At 36.5% G+C, this 25,830-nt stretch overlaps 1 protein-coding gene across 5 annotated transcripts in view; it reads right to left on the reverse strand.

The window, feature by feature from the left end:
- The window catches only part of grin2bb (glutamate receptor, ionotropic, N-methyl D-aspartate 2B, genome duplicate b), an 89,140-nt gene that overhangs the window by 55,941 nt on the left and 7,369 nt on the right, over nucleotides 1-25,830 (reverse strand). For all 5 annotated transcript variants that reach the window (XM_026272952.1, XM_026272957.1, XM_026272945.1 and 2 more), the window contains one exon: nucleotides 19,848-20,450. In XM_026272952.1, the coding sequence (XP_026128737.1) occupies nucleotides 19,848-20,450 (603 nt within the window). The remainder of the gene's footprint in view (nucleotides 1-19,847; nucleotides 20,451-25,830) is intronic.

A 25,830-nucleotide genomic window follows, 5' to 3' on the forward strand; every position in this document is an offset into this window, starting at 1 on the left:
TTCATTAAAAAAAAAGATATCTCTCTAATTCTCTCTCCCCATGGCCAATTTTCAACTATTTAATCTTTTACTCTAAATTCATGTGTAATATTCCTAAATTACCACCCATTTATTTCCGTATTAAAAACCCAGGACTTTGTTGTCCGTTATAATTATCAGTCGCACTAATAACTCATGAACTCCCAATATTTGCGCCACTAAATTCTAATATGCCAAGTCCTTTTCAAGCCCTGCGTTTCACTATTAATGTGGGCAGCAGGAAATGAAGTATGAATAATTGAAATCCAAATCTCTTCATTCATGTCGGTAACACTAATATAAGAACAAATCCCACACTGCCCGGTTCAAATAAAACACTATCACTGATTCGTATGTGTTTTTGCTGAGACATCCGGTTTGGAAGAAACGGGTTATGTGTGAAGCAAAATAATTTGACGGTTTGTATAAAGTGATATTACTCTTGAATTCCCTTTCCGGTTTTCTCCTCAGGCTCGTTTAATCAAAGCATTGTATTTCTTTGCATTTCATCTGTGGAAACAGAACAAAACATGCACGATGGCCACGAGGACCTGTTATCACCAGCTTACACAGAACCTAAAACGCACTTTCCCAGCGGTACCGCTAGCCGCGCTAAAGCAGCCCTTAAGCTAGTGTTCCTGACCTCTGCCTTTGAACACATGCAAGCGCAGTTATGCAAATTGTTATGGTTATTCAAGCTCCTCCGCAAGCAAAGCGTGTCTCTGCATCGTTCAGTGCCATGTCCTCACGCAAGATGCATGCCACATTTTCATAAAGCAGCCAAACATTAGAAAAACTTTGCGGTTGTGCACATAAACACATTTAAGAAGCGCATTTGTACCTATATTATACAAAGCACTGCTTCCTAGACATATTAATAAATGCAGAGTGTCATTTCAGATACACTAACACAAAGACATTCGTAACCGGAAGGAACAAACTCAAACACACAATAAAAATGAAAACAGACATGACTCACCTCATCAGAAAAACACTCACCCTATACACACACACACACACACACAGTTGTCCCTTACTGTGACATAGATGCATGAGGCTCAGTTAGACTGAAATAGACTGTAATAACAGGGGGGACTAAAAACACTTCATCTTCCAAAGACACACGCAAACACACACTTTGACTCTAAACACTTCATCATCCTAAGACACACACCACATGCTCTAAGCACTTCATATTAAAAAGACCTGCGGAAATACGCAAACTCACACAGCAGCACAAAAAAAAACACTTTATCTTCGGAAGCAATGGCCAACATCGCTTAACATCCGAACGCTGGGATAATGAATGTCACACACATGCGTGTGCAGTCTGAGCTTTAAACACCATTATCAGCGTATTCAATACCTCCAGTTTTCAACAGCTAATTTTAAAGTGAAATTAATGGATATAGAGAAAACAGCACAGTTTCACATTCCTTTTTCTCTTTTCTTCGATTCATTACTGTTTCTCTTATGTTCTCTCTTTTTCATCCTTTTTTTCATCCAATGAATTCGTAATCAAAACAGATCAATCCTCGCTCTCTAAAATTAGGCTTTACCCGTATTCTAATCACAAAGAGCTCTTTACACATCTTTAGCATCCTCGAGCTTCTCAAATCAATGTTCTCACTTGGATTTTTTTAAGCCAGCATGAACTGCCATTGACAGCCTGTTTTAGCTCTCTTATGTGATGAATGCAGGAGTAAAACTCATTGGAATTAATCTGGATCTTAAAAAGTGGGCATACCAAAGTGATCCTAGACAAATGGAAGTAGAGTATGCTAAACATAATGCCTAAATTTGCTATTGGTTAACATTATACAATAGCAGTGTGAACTTAGTGAATAAAAGTGCAAGAGTCTTTATTATTATTTATTTATTTTAAATAACGCTGAATTGACATTGAAACATTTTTGAAGTAGCTTCTTGTGCTCCAGGAACATGCATTAAAAGAATATTTTAGGTTCAGTACAAGTTATTCAACACAGCATTTGTGGAATAATGTTGATTACAACTAAATTCATTTAGAATTTTCTTTAAATAAAAATAAAAATGTGGGATACAGTGAATGAAAGTTAATATGCAGTTATATGCTTTTTAGTGTAAAAAATGCATATGTACCTTTTCAGCATTAAATTACATTTAGTTTGTTGCCAGAACAACATGAAGCCTAAATAAAAAAAAAATGCTTTCATAAAATAATTGAAAAAATAAAATTGGCCCATTTTCTTAAATTTTAGGGCTTTACACTTTTTTGATTGTAAGCGACAGACAAGCCTAATAATTTTTTGATATTCATCATATCATGTATTCAATCCAGAATATTCCTTTAAGAATGTAAATAGGTTAATACACAATTACACATATGTGTATTAACCTTTCTTAAAGGAATACTTCTGGATACTGTAGTGAAAGGTGAAGGAAAAAGGAGGCAGGGCAAAGATATCTGATCATCTTATTAAAATTCATGCTTTATGTCAATATGTGAAACCCGTCGACAGTGCAGCTGAATACAGACCTCAAATGACAAAGACAGCAGGAAAAGGATGGATAGAATAAGTGAAAGAAACATACAAAAGAAAGGCAAAGGGAAGTGGAGAGGAAAGGGGGACAGTATGGAAGCAGAGTTGATATTTTTCATACCCTTCAACCCTGTATGGTAATTAAATTCTCAGCTCTTTTCAGTTAATAGAGCTCATTAGTAACACAGAGGATAAAGGCAATTAGTCACTTATTGACACATGTAAGCCTTGTGAGAGCCAAAACACACACACACACACACACACACCATGAGTTCTCTGCTGAAAGCTCAACGCTTGATCTTTATCAAAAGCACCAGGGTGTGATGTGTGCATGTGTGCAAGCTGCATTAGTATGTATCGAGGGTCTTTAAACTGCCTAAATAATCTCAAGGTAGTGAGGGAAGAGATAAAGAGGAGAGAAAATTGGAAAAGGTTTAAAAGGAAAATAGAGGAAAAACACAGAAAACTTTGAGAAGATGCGTGTAGCTGGTAAAGTAAAGAGAAAATATGGACCCCTTCTCAGAAGTTATAAACAATCATATTGTGTCCAATAAAATAAAATATATTAAACATTTAAAAAAAAAACGGTATCAAAGTGCTCAAAAAATCAGGCTCTTTCAGTGATTGCCTATGGGTCAATGTTTGAACAAAAAACCTTTAAACCTTTTATCATAATAATTATACCATTTTAAACCATAATTAAAACCATAATAATTCTAGCTATGTGTGGATTCAAATAAAATTCATACAACAAATCATTGTATCGTTCTTCACAGACCAAATAGGCAAATTAATTAGCATTTTACGAAATCAAACTGCATTTGTTAAAAAAAATGGTAATTGACAGCAAAGCACTACGCAAAACCATGCAGAAGAAGTCCCATTAATAGTAAGCAGCATATAGTTTACTCTTATTTATATACTGCATATTGATATACCATTTACCATTCCAAGAAACTATAAAAAGGTTATAAAAGAGCCTAAAGTGCTACCTACTGGCCCATTATGTGCATTTTGTTAGGTCAAGAACATGCGAAATGGAGACATGTAAGGACTTTATTACATTATATTTTGATAATTATGAAATAATGATTATTTGGGAATTCTAATGTCTATATAGATCTTTTACCAATGTGCCCTGTTTTTACCTGCATCTATGCCAATAAATTTGCAATTAAACCATTTGAACCCCACCTTAATGTGAAAAGACAAGTATAAATCAGGATTTCCATTTAAAGAGCATAAGCATGTGGCACTATCAAAACATTGTCTTGTTTGTTCAGGATCAGACAAAGCAATATCAGCTCAACCAATAGCTTGACTTTAGGGAACTACACATTTATCCAACCAATGATGGACCAATCAGAAACCAGGCATCTGTTACTTCTGTTCTGTACCAGTTTCTTACAATCCACACTGTCAATAGTATAGTAAAAGTAAAATTGTACATGGTCTAAGTTTTTTTCAACACTATAAATAACATAACTGCGCTCAACCTTTCTTTTGGGTGCTAGATCAATGAGTAACTTCACTTTCATATAAAGGATCCACACTCGCTGTATCATCTTAATAAATTATAGTTTCTTTTTATTTTGCAACAGAGCAATCAACAATCAGATGTTTCGGCCTTCTTCAGTGAATCATACAATAACACTCCCCAAAATAAAATTAAAAAAGTGAAGTCCAATAATCACCAGGTGGAGAATCATAGGTCATTAAAGATGAACAGCAAAAGAATAATAACAAAGCATTCAACACATCGAAATGATAGTACAAGCACAAAATATACACCACAAATCAATCAAGCCGTTTTCATGACTATAATCATGATATTAAGGATTTAATTTGTACAAGCATCAAGTCAAAAAGAGGTGGTAACATAAAGGAAAAACTTTTACAATGAGAAGCTTATTGGATGTATCGATTAAAAAGCATGTCTCCCTTGGGTCTTAATGACATTTTGATCTTTATTGTTTTTTTTTATTTTAAATAGAAGGTAGTTTTTTATTGATATTTATTTTTTGGTAATAGTGGCCTGATGTGTCGGTTCGAGTTTTCGGTCCATTTGTTGAATTTTTGATTGATTTGTGGTGTATATTTTGAGCTTGTACTATCATTTTGATGTGTTGATTGCTTTTTGATTATTCTTTTGCTTTTCATCTTTAATGTACTCGATTGACTGGTATGAGTTTGTGATTCTCCACATGCTGATTATTAGACCTCACTTTTTTAAAAATTATTGTGGGAAGTGTTATTGTACGATTCACTGAAGAAGGCTTGTTGCCGAATCGTCTGATTGTTGATTGCTCTGTTGCAAAATAAAAAGAAATTGTAATTTATTAAGAAGATACAGTGAGTGCTGTGGCAAGCTGTTGATTACCTCACAATAGTTCAAACTCAAACACTACCATTAAAAGTTCGGTCTCTTATGTTTACCAAGACTGCATTTACTTGATCAAAAAGAAAATGTAACTAAAAAGTAAAATAATCCTTTAAATTAATAATAATAATAATAATAATAATAATAAACTAAAATCTTACTGAGCTCAAACCTTTGAATACCAGTGCATCTAGACGCAAAAACAACATGCATTAAGATTATTTTATTGTAAGTAAAAATGCGTCAGCATATATTTGTATTATTATTAAGTCAGGGTATTTAATTAAATGTAATAATAGATCACTTTCTTCAGGACTGTGTACATCGTGAGCTTTTTTTTACTCTTCCACGTGTGCTGTTTCTAAGAAGATGAAAACCACATGATTGTATTTACTGTGGTGTTGTTACGTGCACACGTACATGAACGACAGCTGTAGAGAACAGGTTGTTCTGCTGTGATCTTTGGTGTTTGTTAGTGAAGGCGATGTTTCATTAAGCTTCATTAGAGTAATGAATACAAGCTTTATAGACCACTGTGCCTAAAAATGGAAAAATGCCTCCAATTTATGAGGAAACTGTGTGAGTCAGTGTGTTACATGAGGGAGTTTGTGTATGTGTGTGTGTGTGTGTGTGTGTGTGTGTGTGTGTGTGTGTGTGTGTGCTCAAGGAAAGTCAAGTACCGTGTCATTCAGTTCATAAGCCTGACACTGTATTTGTGGACTCTACATTCGCCATCTCACCTATTCTTTTCTTTCATCTCAGGTATCCTCATCTCTTCTTCCCCATCCTATCTATTCATCTGCCAGCCCATCCCTCCTTCTTCACCATATACTTTCTCTTCCATTCCCTTTTTCATTACAACTGGCTTTCTCTGTCTGCCGTTCTCCATCTCTCCATCTCTGGCAGTGCTGCGCTTAGTGTTTCACACAAATTTTCCTTCGGTTCATCTCGCTTTCGTCATTCCTCCTCCTCATTCTCCACCTTTCACACTCCACCCTCTTACATGCAAGTTTCCTTTCCAAATCTCTCGTTCTCTCACTGTAGTAGCTACAACATCAAACCCGTTTTAGCTCATTTGTAATGGCTACCCATTAAGACAGAATGATCTATTATTGGTGTAAAAGTATTGAATGATTTAGCATCTTCATGCAGTTCAGATTGTCGGTTTAAAATCATTGTTTGAGATCTGAAATGCAGATTTTTCAGGAATACTGTTATGTAAAGCATTATTGTTATACATTCTTCTGCGTCTATTTTGTCTAGATCACAGATCTGGAAGCATTTTGATTTGTAGTCATTAAAAATAAAAACATAGTATTTAAAAAAATATGTAATAATTATTAATGTATTATTAATTATATAAAATATTATAAAAAAATTCTCCCTGATTTTCACATTATGTGAATCTTTTATTGTTTTATAATTTACTTGATACATTTTTTTTTTACTAAGAAATTGATACTGAAGTTCCCAAATTATTACAAAGAAACAGTGAGTAATGCATTGAATTAAAAGTGAAAAGCTAAATACTGTGGGAAAATGAAATAGTATTTTATGGTAAAACATACCAGTTCATCCATTTTATCTACAGTGTAGATTTCTTAATTTTATTTCAGAAAATCTATAATCATAACAATGATAATTACTAGAAGTAGTACTGTCACGGTTTTGTTGTGTTCCTGTTATCTGTGACCTACTCAAGTGTCTTGATTTGATTTGTTTCACTTGCCCTTCATCAATTAAGCTCTTACTTGCTGTGTATTTATTCTGCCCTTTCGTCTCTGTCTGAAGTCCAGTCTCTTCGGTTCACGCTAGCTTATATGTGTAGATCTGCCCTGTTATCAAAGACACTGAACTCTTCATCGCTGTCTTCTCTTTCATTTGGATTATTATTACACTCATCATAGTGAGACAAGTACATTTCCTCAATTAGGAGATACTTTCATTCCAAAGTAACCTCAATCACTTTATTGCTGGTTTAAGATTGATCAAATATTTATCAATGTATTATTATTATGGTGTAGTAGTACGGTATTAATTCAGATAAAAGCAAAACTGTCAGAGCTGTACAGTGTTACTTAAGGCCTGCAGCATTTAGCACAGCATAACCAATCTCTCTTCCTCTCTCGCTAACCCTCTTCTTACAGCTGTTATCCTCCGCTACTCTCCTTATCTTGGCACTTCAGTTTCTTTCTTGTTTTTTCTTTTTTTTTTTTTTTTGAGGGAGATAATTATTTCTTAAACTTTCCCTTCATGGAAGTCTCACTTCCTCGCTCTCCCTCTCAGTTTATCTCTCTGCGCTTTATTTTTTTATTTGAATTTGAATATCTTTCTGCTCTGACACTTCCTGACTAAGGACAGCTGCACTGTCGGTAACAGGAGAGAGAGAGGGAGAGAGAGAGAGAGAGAGAGAGAGAGGGAAGGGTGTGTATATGGAGAGATTTCTAATTCAAAGAGGCATGCAGTGTTTCCGTGGCAACGTGGTTTCCATCGTTACGTTCTAGCTAAAGATGCCATTAGAGTGAAAAAAAAATTGTCCCCACACAATCACAGACACAAACACAATCTGAAACACATATATGCACATTCAGATGCTAACAGACAAATAAACACACAAACCCCCTAGACACAAATGAAGTGAAATAAACATGGAGCGATTGAAAACTCTAAATGGTGTTGCTTGCCAATGCAAATCTCCCCACCAGAACGCCAGGCTGTTATGAGCGGTCGCCAGGGCATTGCTATGTGATTTCTACTGTTCTTACTGGTGCAAGTCAAACAAGCCCAGTGGTATTCTGGATGCTTTTTCAGTGCACGTTTGCATTAATACATAACATAGGTTAAAAGGATAATCCACAGTAATGCCTCTGCATGCATACATGTAGTGTTTTATGAATATATGACTATAATTCAGAAGGAACTAAGCTCATAAGAAAACAACAGCTGAGATATGGTTATCACACCACTGTCCCTCAGCCAACACAACGACAAGTTCCCACGAATAACATCCTTATCCAGACGAGGCTGTGTGGTGGGTCTTTACAACTGTGCCGTCAGTCACAGTTCAGCATCGCTGCATGCTTACAGGACAGATTATAGTGTTGGGGTGCATTACTGCAGTTTTTGGCTTGAAAATGTGAATGGATAATAAAATGTATAAAAGTATTAAATTGTAGATAGAAATAACAGTTTTAAATGTAATATATAATAACCTGAAATACTGAGTTTGAACTGAAATGAACTGTTTATATATATATATATATATAAAATTCTGATTCCTTTTTTTAAAAGCAAACTGCTTCATGCTGTGCCTAATAACAGCCATTAACTGCAGTATAAAACACTGTAATGCACAGCATCTCATGGATTTTGCTTCATTATATACCTGCTCTTTGTATTTGCACGTGCAACGAACAAGTGTGTGTTTTGGGGCTCAGTTTATTGCTATTAAGTGTGTTGTTTTGTCTGGTCTGATTACATGTTATGTGTGGTTAGTGTGGATTTGTGTGTGTGTGTGTGTGTGTATCTGTGTGCGTGTGAATGATGGTGAAAGTGAAGTGTTATTGTGTCAGTGCCAGACTGCGTGACTGTGTGTGTGTGTGTGTGTGTGTGTGTTTGTGTGATGAGAGAACTGTCTGTCCAATTAAGCAGCTGCCGCTCACAAAAGAGCATGGAGCTAAACGGTAACACACACAAGCTTTGACAAAAGCACTTTGATCTGACAGTGCCCTAACAAACACAAACAAGCAGAGTTAGAGACCAACAGGACCTTTTAAATCCAAAGTCACCCAATACCACATACACACACTTCGACTTGAATAAAGAATATGATGTGATTGTCTCAATGACATAAATCACACCTGATGTGATCTTTATATAGCAGAAGGGTAGAACACACACACACACACACACACAGACTTTGTGATCTTTGGCATGCCTTGTGTCTTCATATTTTCCCCTTTGATCTCTCAGACACTCTCACACTTGGACTCCTGTGATCTCTGAGGAGAGCCTCACACACACACACACACACACAAAAGACGGCACTGTAGCACTTCCAAGTGACATCAAGAAGCACCAAATGATAAAAAAGAGAAAGATTTAGACACAGAAGAAAGAGAGAGCGGTTCTGCATTATGCATCCATGGTGCTTTTGTATAATAAGTGTGAATAAAGAATTCCAGGAGCCTGTTAACTACAAAGGACAAGAGAAGAGAAGAGAAGAGAAGAGGAGAGAAGAGGAGAGAAGGGAAGAGAAGAGAAGAGAAGAGAAGAGAAGAGAAGAGAAGAGAGAAAATTAGATTAAAAAAAGAGAAAAAGAAAATTTGAAACAAGATGAAAAATGGAAAAAACAAGAGGAGAATGGAGAAGTTAAAGAGAAGAAAAGCGAGAGAAAAAAATGAGCAGCAGAGAGTCACGATGAGACCATACAAGAAAAGTGGAGAAGAGACCATCTAATACAAGGCTAGATGAGAAGAAATAAGAAAAGAAGTGAAGAGTCAAGACACAATGAAACAAGACAAGCTCTGTTGAGTGCAGCACAAGGTTTTCGTGAGACTTCCAGGCTTTATCTCCATAAAACTGATCGGCAGAACACTATAGCTTAGCAAACCCCAGAGTGTGTGCTTGTTTGTCTGTGTATCTGGGTATCCTCGCACTCTCGCTTACAGCATGCACAAATCTAATACCACCAGCCCATCTGCAGATTAGACCCAAAACTCACTAGCAATGGTCCAAACGTGCACATGGACACTCGCCTCCAATACAGCTGAGCTCCATGGGGTGACAATGAAGGGATGAATAAATAACCCGCTCGTCCATTTTGGCCTTCACCTCTCATCGCTCACAAGCGCCTTATTGCTCCCCAATGCAACAGCTGGGAAACAATGATGACGGTTTAATACCAGGGGCTTATGTACAGAATCTAATCAACAGCCTAATCACAGACAACAATAGCGCCTTCTCTATCTCCCCAATGCAGAATATGTATTTGGGCAGAAAGACAATGCATTTCACTGGCTATACAGCATAGAAATTGACTTTATTAGCCTATGTTAGAGACACGACAAAAGTATTTGTGTATGCAATTTAAATTGTCGCTATGAAGAGGCCCAGTAGCGAAACAATTCCAGCATCTAAATGCAAATGTTTTGGGTTCAAGTTAAACTGTAATCACAGCATTTGTGTTACATTTACATAAAAACATAAATTTATCATTTGGACTCGCACCTTAAAACAAGAAAAAAAAAAGAGGTTACAGTAAGATAGTTACAATGAACGTACATAGGGCAAACTTTGTAAAGTTGAAAAAAAAAAATCAAGTAAACTTTACAAAAACACAGTATCAAAAGTGTGTCAAGGCCATTAACCACAAAGCGGCTGCTGAGCGTCTGTCAGCTCAGATTCTGCGGTGTGTTCTGCTCCGCTAACACTAGTCAGAGCCCGTCGGCGGCTTTTTGGTCAATTGAGCATTGAATGCTCTGATTGTCTGTTCAGCTTCGTGAACCAGCGCACGAGAAGAAAAGCTAAAGTGATGAAAGTGAGCGAATGATGAAGTCAAAAAGGGCACACAGAAGACTGTTCAAATCTTACATTTTCATTTCACCTGGCTATCCCAATACACAAGGATTTTCATAACAAAATGGCCATTTGGAATGAAGAACGTCAAGTGGCCAAGTGATCAACATGATTAGTCAAAATTGTACGCAAGGGCTGCTTTGTTTATGGTTTGTACTGTATGTCCGGAGTCCTAGTTTCGTCTTTTTATTTTTGAATGACAAATATAGACTACTACCACCTGCTAATACAGCATTATTTCCTCTAATGTAGACACAAAATGTGCATGATAGTTGGCTGCTGTCTATGTTCAAGCACAACTTTTTTGCCCAGATGCAGGCAATGCAAGGCGACACAGTCAGCTTTAGCTAGTTCTGTGATGCCAGTTCGGTGTGTCACAGCCTTAAGATCTTGCGGAAAGACCTTGGAAACAGTGGGTATTTTATTTAAGCATGTGTGGTGCTTTATTCAGTCTTATGATGCGATACAATAAAGCAGGTAAATATGATCAGTTTTGCACAAGAAGGTCTCAAGGTTGCCACAGAAACATGAAAAAATTAAAACACTGGAACAAATTCCACTCATAGCAATTTATATCCGTAATGCATAATCATAGTTCATCTCCCTAGAAACATGTGATCATTTAAATATTCGTACAGTATGATAATAAGCAGGTTGCCGTAACAAAAATTTACTTTTTTGTGTGGCTGGTTCTGTGGAATCAATATTTACGTGTACATGTTCTTACAGTATTTGTATTCAACCATGAACACTCCTTTAAGGCTGGTCGTAGCCACAGTGAGGCTTAAAAATAATGTATTAAAAATACCACACTGTACAATTCCCTCCACTTCACCCATGTGAAGCCTCCCATCTGAGCTGAGAACTTTGATGAGGGTGTATTTACTGTGCTCTTAGCCTGACCGCAACCTTTGACGCTTGCTTTGCCCTTTCAATAACACACAACCTGTGTTGCGATCCATTGAAGAGCACAGAAATCAGCTCTTTCTCACTGCGTTTCACTGAGCACAATGAACGGTGGCTGAATTTCAAATATCAATGTACACTTGTTCCCTATACAGATTACATGTATATGCAGTGCATTTGAAACGTTCCTCTTCTGCCTTTTCCTGACTCCCTTGTTGTCTCTCTCCCGCGTTCCTTCTACATATATATAGAAATGTATGTGGCAGCGGTTGCCATGCCAACCAGTGCAGCCCACAGAGTGTGTTTGGGGTAGGGGTGGGCTAGAGAAAGACAGAAAGAGAATGGAAGAGAGAGAGAGAGAGAGAGTGTGTAAAAGTAATTATTAAGAAAAAGACAGGGTTGAAAACACTCCTCAATACCCTCTATTTAACCACCACCTCCTGTGTCATGTCACACATCTCTCTCGTTCGTTCACATGCATGCTCTCACTCCCCCATCTGTGCTTGGGAACCACATTGGCTCTTTTATATTCTCTATTTCTCGATCGAGTTGTCCTATAACACTTCTTTGTCACCCTCTTCATCTTTCTGTGAGCATCCCTTAATGCCACATTTCTCCAAGTCACGTTTCTTCTGTTCCGATCTGCTCTTTGTCTTTTTGAATGCCTCCGTTTAGATGTAAGCGTGTTGTAACTACATGTTGAGCGCCTTCCTCTTCCTCTGCTTCACACCCACGTGTTTCATTTTAAAACAGTCCCTTCTTCCTTTCCTCTCTCTCACCCACCCTCTTTATCTACCTCCCTCTCCAGCTGTCATATTCATCTTTCCTTCTCTCCATCCATCCTTGCTTTTTTCCAGTAGCATTCACTCACTCGGGAGCCGTTTGATCAGTGTTTTCCTGCATTCAGACTCAGAAACGATCCAAAGATCTGCTTTGAACACTGCATTTAAAGGCTTTGGAAATTTTTTGGTCTGAGACGACACTGAAACTCTGGGATTCAAATACGAATTTAACCCTAGAAATACCTAGAAATCAATGGTCCGATGTTCTCTGGATCATTCTTAATTCATTCATGAGAACATCCAATGTTGCTCAAAACGGTGGAGGAAATGCAGCTCAAGTGCTGCTGTCATTTTAGCAAAAAAGAGACAAATACTAAGGCATTCACAAATTACTCAAATTGCCACAATAACATAATTTGTGATAAAATGTCATTCTTTTATTCAGCTTGGAAGCATTACATTTATCAAAAGTGACAGTGAAGACTTTCACAATGTTACATAAAAAAAAAACTATTTCAAATAAAAGCTGTTCTTCTGAACTTTCTATTTATCAAAGGATCCTGAAAAAAAAATATAAATCACAGTTTCCACAAATAAACACACAAACAGCACAAAGTAAGAGGAAAATATTTCTTGATCTCAAAATCAGCATATTAGAGTGATTTCTGAAAGATCATGTGACACTGAAGACTGGAGGAATGATGCTGAAAATTCAGCTTTAACCTCAAAAGAATAAATTGCATATTAAAATGTTAAATTTGAAAATTTTAAAATATTACAGTTTTATTGTATTTTTGATCAAATAAATGCAGACTTCTTTCAAAAAACAGCTTTGATTTTATTTTTATTTTTTATAAATATTTATAATCAATAATATAACTAGATATTTTATTTTCTTCAAGTTCAAACATTGACTCACTGGATGTGATGTAGATGTGCACTGCAATGCTTTTCTACATTAGTGATGTGTCATAACTACTGTATTCATGACACTGTGTGGCACCAAATCTTTACAAACAGTGAAAAACAGCATACATTAGAGATTCCTCCAGTGAAAATACTTCCTTTTTTTGCATTTATGTAATAAAATTCAGGGTTTTGTTTGTTTGTTTGTTTTAAGTAAAATGTTTAGTTAAAAAAATTGCAATGAATCTGAAAATTTCTTATTTGGTTTGTCTGCATTTTGTTCTAAAGGTAAAAGTGAATGGGTGCCGTCAGAATGAGAGTTCAAATAACTGATAAAATGTTTGTAAGAAATCCACAACAAACCCAACGTTAAGGTGTTTTTAACTTTAAGCCATTGCTCTTGGATAAAATACATGTCCTTTATCCATAATAACTGAATAAGGAGAGAAATATGCACAGATCAAGCACCATTTACAAGTGAAAACAAATATCTCAATGTATTTTGATGTGAGAGGAAAACAGCGGATGGACCTTTTGAGTGGAGGAAGTGATATTATGTATTATGGACTGATATTTTTGTAATATATGATATTTTAATTAATGGAATGGAGTCATGTGGATTACATGTGGATTATTGTTTTTATCAGATGATTGTTCTCTCATTCTGATGGCACCCATTCACTGCAGAGGATCCACTGGTGAGCAAATTATTTCTTGGATGGCCTGAGGGTTTGTGAATTTACATTTTTGTATGAAATTTTCCTTTAAATGACAACAGCACTCATAATGATTTCACATAGTTAACGTCATAAATTGGCTTATTTGATTAATATTTTGATAAATATTTCAGATTCTTTGATTTTCTTTTAAAATGAAATATTTAATAATATTTTTTAAATTACTGAATACACATATAATATATATATATATATATATATATATATATATATATATATATATATATATATATATATATATATATATATATATATATATATATATATAAACTAAGTAAACTGAACAAGTCAGTTTACGGGCACCGTAATATATATATTATATATATATATATCAGAGATGGATTCATTCATATTTTATTTTGAATTAAGAAATTATTATATTATTTATACATATAAAATGTATGCATTTATGACATTTTATGTTAATGTCAAGCATTTACAGTATGCTATTATTTACAAGTATTCAGAATGTTAAGTAAAGAGATCGAAATTGAAATTTTTTTTTTTTTATATAAATGAAATAAAAAAAATATAACCAATAATATAAGGCTAATAATAATAATAATGTACACATAATGTGGGAAGTACTATCAGTTAATGGACTTACAATACTGTAGGATGGATAAAAAAAGTTTTTATATTTTACTATGCACATGTCATTTATGTATGATAAACTTCATTTGAATGCTGACGATCGCATGCAATACAGCCCGGTAGCCAGAGCATATGGTTAATATAATAATTACTTAAATCAAAATAAAATATGAATGAATCCATTTCTGATAATCCTGGGTTGCTATGGTCACACAGGTTTGTTTACGCATTAAACTCGTGGCATATCGTTCCCTCAACATAAGAAGTCATGGCCACGAGAAATGCATGTTGTTCCCTCAACATAGCATCTCGAGACCACAACATAATATGACGTTCCCACAAATTAATATCCCGTGGCCACGACATATTATCACGTTCCCACGAGTTATTATTTCGTGGCCACGACAAAACTAAGTAAACCGAACAAGTCACTTTACGGGCACCGCATATCCCAGATTTTCAGTGTGGACCATTGAAACCTGCTGTGTTGTGAATCAATGTTGCAGAATAACAGACTCAATTTATCACAAATGCAAAGATGCATTAATGCGGATTCACAACACACAACACTAACTGATTAAATAAAACATTTGGGAAAAAAAATGGACAGATGTGGCATATTAAAACATTAAAGGCACAAATGACTGAAAGTGCAGATGCAGAAGAGAATGCTCTCTTTCTCTCTCAATGCGTGTGCGTATCCCAAAGCACACGTGAGCGAGTGTGTTGATGAACCGGTCAGGCAGGTGCATCTGATGAACACACTCCCTGTCTAAACTGTCCCAGCTTAATATGACATGCACATCTAATGCTTCCATGTGCCAATGAGAGAGGCGTGTGTTCCCATTAAGCATGAAATTAGCAGTGCGACTGTGCTCATTAAGTACCCCAGTGCTCCTATGACTCTCCATTAACACTGGGTAAAGCACACGGGACAGATAAGCCAGCACACAGCTCGCCTACAGTTAGCAGGGTGGATGAAGTCCAACTGATTATGGTGTCAAGAGGGAAAGTCACAGAATTAGAAACATCTTAATATTACTCATAATGGCTTATACGTATACTAGATGATTTCTCTTTTGTCATTTCTGAGTGCATATAATGTAAATTTACAGACGTCCATCCACTCCACTGCTCTTGGGAACCAAAAAATGAGTCATAAAACGAAGATAACAGTGCATTTATGTATGTGTGGTTGGATGGAAGAGGATCAAGCATGGTAAAATGTTTCCGCTAATTCAATTAGTCCCTTATCGAGCTCCTCAGTGGCTTACGAGAGGATGTGGCATGTTTTAACAACCCTACACCAACACTAAAAAGAGCTCCTCTCCTTGTAACAGCCTGCAGAGATGTCAAAAAATAGATCTAGAACAAAGAGTTTGCTGACAGACGAGTTATACATCCCCAATGCGTTTAAACCGGATCTATGTACATCGAAAATTAATGGGAGACATAAAAATCACGCAATTAAAAAGTTAGTTATTGTATTTTACTAACTGGAGTGAACTCTTGAGTGCACTTTTGAACACATGGCATACTTCAGGTCACACTAATGCATCATGGGAAAAATCATGGGTCATTTGGCAGTTAATTCTTGTTGATTTATTCCAGCGTTTTGGATCATTATGTTGCATATCTAAACTAAAAATTAAATCATAAACATAATACAAGAATACGGCCCTTGATTAAATCACAAAACAGATTGTGACTAGCAGTGTTGTTAGTATTATTTATATTCTATTATAGTATAATATAATTATAAAAATAATATAATTGTATATTATTATTTATAAAATTTACAACAATAATTTACATATAATCTTATTTTCAGTTTTTAAAACATTAGTTTACAGTTTAGTAATTTTGTCATGTGCTTTAGTAATTTTTATTAGTTTTTAGTTTAAAAAAATTAGCATTACATTTATTTTTATTTCAGTTTTAAAGGGGTCATATGATGCTTTTTTAAAGATCATTATTTGTGTCAATATGTGTATTTGGTGTAACAGAATATGTTGACATGCTTTAATCTTCAAAAAACACATTCTTTTTCAAATACTGTCCATTATTGTAGGTCCTCTATGCCCCGCCTCTCTCAAACGTGTCGTTTTCTACAAAGTCCCTCCTTCTGACAAGTGCAGTCTGCTCTGATTGGCCAACTGACCCAGTGCATTGTGATTGGCCGAACACCGCAAGCACACGTCAGAAATGTAATGCCCCTTTCCATAATCACGAGCTTCATCTTTCAAAATAAATGTAAAGACCTTAATAATGTCCTTAGTTTTATCATCAGTTCAAGTCTGAAAGGGGAACAGAGTCGCGTTACAGACAGTGATGAAGCTCGTATGTGTTTGCAGCACACAAGCCACGGACGGTTAAGACCGCTGACTCCACTGAGATGTGACCCTCTCTCTCTCTCTCTCTCTCTCTCTCTCACACACACACACACACACACACACACACACTCACACAACACGCAAAACCTTGCATTTGAACATTCAATAGCAAATACTTAATCTAATAACAAAGCAAACCTACACTAGCTGATACAGAAGAGCCAGATTGTCGTAGCAAAGTCAAAATGATCCTAGGTTCAAGAAACGGTCATCCATAAAATGCGATGCTGTTCTGTTGTAAGTAATCTTAAAGATTCCTAAATGCATCTACTTTCTGAAGGCCAAATAAAGTGCTTTTGCTTTCGCCTAGAAACACACAGCATCTCGCTGACATGGCTGCTTCAACACTTACTGTGTTACTGAAACCACGGCTTCTTTCTTTTCTGTGAACATTTGGGCGACATTACCAAATATTTCCACATAGTGACGTAGACATGTGGGGTGTGTTTAAACGAGCCGTTTTAGGGGGCCGTGGCAGAGTCTTAACTTTCATAAAGAATATCTCTCTGTATTTGAGACTTATGTTTTTTGCACCTGTACAGATCTTCTTTATACACTAAGAGCTTGTTACACTCCAAAGAGAAAGGAAAAATTTAAATCGCATCATATGACCCCTTTTTTCATCTCATCTATTTTAATTTTATTTCAGCTTTATTTCAATAAATTTGTATAGTTTTTGATTGAATTATATTTGACTTCTAAAGCCACTTTTTGATATATTCTGTGATTTCATCCTCCAAAATAATGAAATCTTGATGAATTAAAACCATAAACATAAACATCAAAAACATCAAATAAACACTAATCAGGAAAACTGATCTGCGCTTCATGTTCAGTTGGCTTTATCTTGCAGTGTAAGTCTGATGAATAGTGACTTCTTGATAAATATAAAATAACCTTTTGCATTAAAACAAAGGCTGTTCAAACGGGGGTCATTCATTTAACACCAGGTTTCAGCAGTAATGTTGCTGCAAAAAGCTTGAGAACATTGTGTTAAAGTTTAGTTCATATTTGTTTGCACAGTGTAGTTAACATAACAAGTGTCTGCAGTTATTGTCCCCTTCTGTTTTTCCTTTTCTCCAAGATGACAAAATAAATGTACTTGACTCCCTGTTTTTCACTGTGTGGCATTTACAAAAAAGTCCCTCTGACATTTCCTTCTCTTTCTGCACTTTTCTCCCACCGTCTCATCTTTTTTTATTATTACCTTCTTTCTTATTGGCCAGTGTCTTTTGAAAAACAAATCTGCATAGCCATTATTTTTCCTCTTTGAATATATTCTCTCCTTTTTTTCTGCCTCTTTCAAAAAGTCATCTTAATGAAGCTCATTGCAGGAAGTTACACGGCACAATGCATCCCATCACATCTGTTTCCAGCAGTTCAGACTTCCACTGACTTAACAGCAGGCACAAGTCTGTTACACCTGCTACACTAACTCTGACCTTGGTGGAAAAGAAAGAGAAAGAGAGGAACATGTAGATGTATGTGTATGAATATTCATGTGAGAATGGAAGGCGTTGAGTGGAAAAAGTATAGACCGTGTGGCTTTGTTCCAGACACTAGTGAATCTACTGTCTACTGTTGAAGCATCCTAATCAAAAATGCACTGAAATTCTCTAAATGGCCAACTATGTAACAGTTTTTGTGAGAAGGGTAGTACAGTGTCTTCTATGACTGGTTCTCTAGTGACCATCATGGTTAAAAACAATACAGGATCTAATCTACGTCTATGGAGAAAAACTTAAATCTTTAGTACTGGAAATTTCAATGATATTCTACAACATTTCAATAACATTACATATCAGCAATAAAACCCAACAACAACAGTATCATCAGTTTTACTGCATTTTCTCAAATCATGCTAAAAATTGTATTTTTCAGACTGGTTTAATTCATGCACACACATGTTGTTCACATACTGTACTTTTTAAAGGTTTTGTCACAGTACCTTGCAGTTTGGACTTTGTTTTCATTTGCAGCTTTTTCTCCCTGCCTTGTTTGTTGTCATGGTCACTCGTTTGGTTCGTCATTTAGTTCAGGTGTGTGTGATTTAATTGTCCTTGTTTGTGTGTGTATTTAGGTTTCCATGGTTCTGTTATATTATGTGTTATCTATTTGGTTTTACCTTCTAAGGGTTTATTAAAAGACTGCATGATCGTGTTTGTTTTTCAACACAGTAGCATGACAGGTTTAGGGTCTGTAAGATTTTTTATGTATGTTTTTGAAATGCGTTTATGCTTACCAATGCTGCATTTATTTGATCAGATACAGTCAAAACATTAATACTGTGTAATAATAAATTATTACAAAATAATGTTTATTAATTCAAATAACTGTTTTATTTTGTGATATATTTTAATACTTCATATTTTTATGTTATTCATAACTGTGATGACAAAGCTGCACTTTCTATTTTTTCATCTTTTCAGAAAACATACTTTTTTTTCAGGACTCTTTGATTAATAGAACGTTTTTATTTGATATAAAATGTAGTTTGAAAGCTTTTTTACTGCCACTTTTGATCAAAATGCATTCTTGCTGAACAAAAGTATTCATTTCTGTCAGAAATAAATAAATAAAAAGACTGACCCTAAACCAATATTTTGACTTAGGTGCCCTTGAGCAAGGCATCGAACCCCCAACTGCTCCCCGGGTGCCGCAGCATAAATGGCTGCCCACTGCTCCGGGTGTGTGTTCACAGTGTGTGTGTGTGTGTGCGTGTGTGTGTGTGCACTTTGGATGGGATAAATGCTGAGCACGAATTCTGACTATGGGTCACCATACTTGGCTGAATGTCACGTCACTTTCACTTTTTTAACTAATGTAGTTAATTAATGAAACATTATAATAAGTGTAAAGTGAATTTACAACCAATTATGCTCTCTTTAAAGAAAATTTGCCAACATTGCATAACGTGTAGAATGTGGCCAATATTTCTTATAGGAGGGCATAATTTGTCTTCAACTTAACCTTTGTAAGTCTTAACCTTTGTAAGTCTTAAAATGTCTAGGTAGCGGTTGTGTTTGTCATACCTTGGCTGCCATGATCATGGAAGAGCCTCCACGGATGCCCAGGATGGGGATGTGCGTCTGAGCCGAGATGAAGTCCAGTATCTGGGCGATGGCCTCCTGATCGGTATCGTCCCCAAACACCACACCCTGGACCCAGTTCCGTGACATCAGAGCACAGATGCGGTTTATGATACTCTTGGGGTCGGATTCGTTCATTGTGACCAGGTCGACTTTCGGAGGGAGAGGCACGTGGAGGAAGTCCTCTTTCTCCAGACCTTCAGAGAGGGACACCTCGCTGGAGTTTCCCACAAGGATCACTGCGATGCTAAGGCCTTGACCAAACTTTGGTGGCAAAGGAGGACCCACTGGATTGACTCCTGGTGGAGGATAATGAGGAGGGCTGATTATCGATTGGCTCATGCCTCCGATGGGTGTCCCGATCCCGCCTCCACGGCGAGACTCGCAGGTGGGGAAGAAGAAGAGAGAGAGGAGAAGGAGCGAGAGGGAGAAGGGTGGTTTGGAGGAAGAAGCCAGGGAGACGAAAGACAGGACGCGACAGTCGGAGAAAGGGGAAGAGGAGAGGTGGAGGCTGACAAGCATGGCGGAGGAGTGAAGATACAGTCCCTGCAGACAAAGAAAGAGAGAGAACTTCAGTTTGAGTTGAGCTGAATTCACAATATCTACATGATTTGAACTTGAATCTGACTTGTGAAAGCTGAGATGCAGTGCACAAGTCAAACCGACGAGAGACCTGTGGTTTTAAAAAGAGCATGTGTCCTCATTTCAAGGGTTTGTCCTCTTCATTATTGACACATATTGGACAGAAATTACAGAAATATATAGGCAGTCTTGGGAAACGAGGTCATTTGCAGTAGTCTCACACACGCATGTCTAACTATTTACTCATATTTTTATATAAAGCTAATTAAAATTTGTAGGATTAACCCCAAAACATTTTTAGATTGATAAAAATATCGTTTGAGATTTGTAGACTTAAATGACATCCCTAGAGATCCCAAACGGATGTTTTGTATAATGACAATTTGGTCCTCAAACTATTGAACACTTTTTTTTTAAGCTGAATGCATTATCAGTGACAATGCATGCTGGGTTTTCTTTATCCACTAAAATTGTAGTATTCCACTAAAATTATCCACTTTCTTTATCTGTCCAAAATTTCTTACAGCAGAGCATCATTTGCTCTCATCTTAACAACCTTTGTACTTAAAATGCCCTAAAATCCCCAGGTACTGTAGCAGTTGTCATACCTCGGCCGTGATTATGGATGTCATCCCAAGACATACCTAATGGAGGTTTGGTCATATTTTGCTACCTTCTGATGACACTTAGGTCCTCAAACTGCACACTTTTTTCAGTGCTGGGGAATGCGTCACATTCGATGATGCATTCTAGGTTTTCTTCCTCCTGGGGACTGGTCATTGACATGATCAGTTGTTTATACTGGGCTAATGCTATTTTCTGTCCATTTTATATGCACTTCCAAAATGAGTTCAAAGAGTTCAAAAGACTTAGATTGAGAAACACACTGAGTGAGAGAGAGCAACTATGTATATACAGAGAGAGAATGAGAGAGTAGCGTGCATACACTGAATACCAAATGCAATTAGACGGGTAAGACACAAGTTGATTTATCGGCAAACAACATATTCAGTCACACACACACAAATACACACACAGTGACTGACATTTGCCAATTATCCCTCTGTGAAGACTTTGAAAAATCACATAGTTAGTTATTAGCTAAAATGTTTGCACGACGACATATCTGATACATTAAAAAGACAAAACCACCTGATCAATGCATTTTCATGAAGATATATTTTCCATTGAAATACGAGCATACACCACCTTTCTAATGTTTGGGTCAGTCAATGTAATTTTTACACAGCAAAGAAGCATGAAATTGATCAAAAGTGACAGAAGAAACATACATATACATAAACACATTATACCAGTAGCCAAAATTTTTTGGCTGAGCGACTGAACGACATGTCAGCTAACAGCCATAAAACTAGTTTCAAGGGGTCTTTAATGAGCAGGTACAGAAAAAAAGGAGGTCAAAAAAAATTAAAGGACAACGAAAGTGAGGCATTGCTCCGAAAAAAAGCAAGCGCGCTTGAAAAAGGAAGACTGCTTTTACAAGGCTAATTATTGGAGGTTTGTCAGTGCTAATTGCAGGTACACATGCTAATTGTGAATTAGCTCTCTTCTGCTGAGGACGAGAGAAGAGACGGAGGAGGACAAAGTGTGGGAGGAAGAAAGAGAGGGGAAGAGAGAGAGAGAGAGAAATCGGTTGAGAGGGATTGGAAAAGTATAGAGATGAACTGCAAAACAAAAATGAGAAAATGCGAAACTGAACAAATGAAGCAAAGACAGAAAGACAGCAGTGACAAAAAAAAAGAGAAAGCCTTCTAATCATCAGCTCATTAAAAGTAGGTAAGCAAAGAGAAGCACGTAGATGGGAAGGATAAGCACTAGATAGAAGACTAGGAGGACAGCAGCTGGGTGAACAAGAGAGGGAGGAGAGACTAAGATGCTCTATTTGGCTCTGCCTCTCATTTTAACAGCACTTGGTTTCCATAGCAACTATTCAAATGAATCTTCCTCCACACACACAAAAACAGAGACTGCTATATACAGACACGGTTATATAGATTCTGTCCATAGTAACACCTATTCACAGGCAACTGAAAAAAGGCCTTTTATACAAATGGTGTACATGCATGATACCACCATCTCTTGCAAAAAAATAAATAATTACATACATACAATAAAACACACACACACACACACATCCCACACATTTTCTCCTAAGAAGCTAAAGGCTCAATGTCAGCTCCACAAATATTTTTTTTTTTTTTTTCTGTAGGCTATGTTACAGAATCGTCTGAAATGCTTGCACTGAATTACAGCTGATCCACATGTAAAACACACACCAACTATATGTAGCAGACTTCTGAAATTATACGACAAAGTCCCTTTTTTGGGTTTCGGTGGTTTTAGTCCAGGCAACCCTCTTCATTTCGAGTAAAATCACTTGCATATGCGACTACATTTTATTCTGGGCCACTAAATGATGTCTATCATTAGACATCAATCTCATTGGCTGGCGCTCATCTATTACCGCTAACAACGTGATTAATATTCATGAACCCAGCCGCTCATCAATCCAAGTGTGTTGCATATTGTTAGTATAGTAGTACAACTAGTAGTAGTATTATCTTTTACTATCATCTTTATTTTTTTAAGAAACCCTGAATGGCCAACAATATCTCAAGCATCACCACCTGACCTTAGTTCAGTTAAAATGACAAATAAGTGTTCATACATGGTTACCAAGATTTAGTTCTATAGTAATTACTAATAATTAAATAGTGCTTAATTATCATATTATCATAATATAATGATGGATTAACTGATTAAGAAGCTAAGATTTAAGAAGCTACATGTGCCATTTTACAATACATTTGACATTTGTTGTGTGTGTGTGTGTGTGTGTGTGTGTGTGTGTGTGTGTGTGTGTGTGTGTATAAAAGTAGTATATCATTCTGGCGACTAAACTAAAAGATTTACTAGCCAATGGCGATTATACCGTATATAGTTAATTTATTTTAGTAATTATTATTACAGTTTTTTGACTTACTATCATTATTAATATACTTTTATATAAGCATCAATAACAAAATTTAATAATAGAATAGAATAGAATAAAATAGAATTAAGATGAGCTGGGTAGTCCCTCAGCTCACTTATTGATCATTTTGTATTTTGCAAAGAGGGGGAAGCTGTATTACATTTTCATTGTTTTGATGCTTGAAAAGCCCTTTTCGTCTTTGACCCTGAAATATAGATCATATATCTGTTGTAACATTTGTTTTGTCTTTGTTTTGCCAACAATTCGCCTCTTCAGAAAGAATGCTCCCAGACATACATCCATACATACATGCACACCAAAGCTGCATCTGTCTATGCCTGTTGACACTCTATACTTGTGTTTGTTGTCAAGAACGCCAGGGTCACTCTACATTTCCTAGATGGCAACTAAAGCTTAAGTTTAACTGACACACATGACAAAAAATGTTACATACACGCACATTCCCCATGGTGCTGTATAATATCCAAGCATCTGCCTTCTCTGATAGATCGCTCTCTCTTGATTTTCTGTGAGACAGCTGTGCACGGCCTAAGGCCTGATTGGCAATTGGCTTAAGACGAGAGAATGGCCCCCTAAGGCCTGGTTAGAAAGCTTCCCATAGGTCTGGGCCGGTCTGTTGGTGTCAGCTAAAATGCCATTTAGAAAGCCTTATTGATCTCAAAAGCAGTCGATGATCAAAACTAGACCCAAACCAACATGATTACTGCAATCCAGAACAAACCAAACAAGACTTACTAGTAAAACTGACACAATTAAATGTGGCTAACACAAGGAAGGGTAAAGACTACGATGTGTGTGACGGGTGATTCAAAGGTATCCTGACATTGTGCACATTTTAGAGGGCGAGAGAGGATAAAAACAAGTGTGTACATTTGTGCACTGTAATACATCTAAGTTTCTTTCATTGCTTTGGGAAACACAGATAAGGCGTTTTTCTACGCCGTCCTCTATCCCAGTTATTCCTGGCGAAGTAATAAATTATGTATTCAACAAAATGTTTGTACAAAAGCCCATCACAGACTCCCTCCCATCTCAAACGAGCTGTGTTTCAAGAGCGGGAGGGAAAGCTTTGATAACAACCAGAAACTGAATTAACATTCATTGATGCAGTTATACAGAATGGATTCCGATAAACCAGAGTCTGTTGATTCAATTCCGAAACACACAATTTTTTATTTATTTAAATCAGCATTAAAGATATGACAGAGGTTTGTAACAGAAAAACCATACGCACACATGCACGCACACACACTTAAAGTAAGAGATTAGGCTTGTCTAGTAATCCAGTGCAACACTGTGGAGGTATGCAGCCTGCCTTTTTACGTCAAATAATCTCTGAGGTACATGTAACACACACACACAAATCACGGAGAAACATCTTGATATTTACCGCTAACTAAGCTCATTTTCATACTTAGACATTTAGCCAGTATTTCTGTCTTGGCTTCCTCCAAGCATACGTTCTCAAATACACACTCCGGTCTCTAAGGTATATCTGTCATAGCAGTGTGAGCGCGGTTCCATTAAGCAGTGTTTATGAACTACTGCCTCTGAGCTGTAACCTTTACTGAAGTCCTCTCTTCTCATAATGACGCTTAAACAACAGCCAGCAGCGGTTTGCTCTGATTGTAACTGAGGCTCAGATGCTAAAAAAAATCAAGATTCCCAGTATTAAAGCAGATTTTTTGGCATAATCACTTTGCTTACCGTGAATATCTTGATAGATTAGATCTGTTTAGACACATTACAAGGGAAAATCATGTCAGACATGACTACCTGAGGTGACTAATTCTCTGTGTACAAACATAAAGGTTTTTCAAGAAACAAAAATTATTTTGTGGGAGAAAAAAATTAAGATTTAAAAAAAAATTTAAAAAAAAAACTAAAGGAAAATTGACAGAAATAAATATTTAAAAGAAAATAAATGTTGTTCTTTTAAACTTATATTCATTGAAACACAACTGTTTACAACATTTATAATAATAAATGTAATATTATTTCACAATATCACTATCTTTACTGTATTTTTGATCAAACAAATGCAGCCATGATGAGCATAAGAGACTTCCGCCAAAAATGTTTAAAATTGAACCTATCAAAAGGTCACTTTTTCATCTGTCACTGCAATCATAACATCTGTATCAGAGCGTACACACTCTGACAGACACGAACACACTGCTGAGCAGGTTTTCGGTGAGAGATCACTTCCTCCCCTGAGGGCTTGGTGATGGCCTGCTTCTGTTTTGACCAATCACACGCGAGCGTTGGCTCACCCACCCTGCCCATTGGTCATGGGTAATTAATTACCAAGCTGTTCCTTGTTTAGGC

This window comes from Carassius auratus, chromosome 1, assembly GCF_003368295.1.
Source record: "Carassius auratus strain Wakin chromosome 1, ASM336829v1, whole genome shotgun sequence".
In the NCBI taxonomy this organism is placed as follows: domain Eukaryota; kingdom Metazoa; phylum Chordata; class Actinopteri; order Cypriniformes; family Cyprinidae; genus Carassius; species Carassius auratus.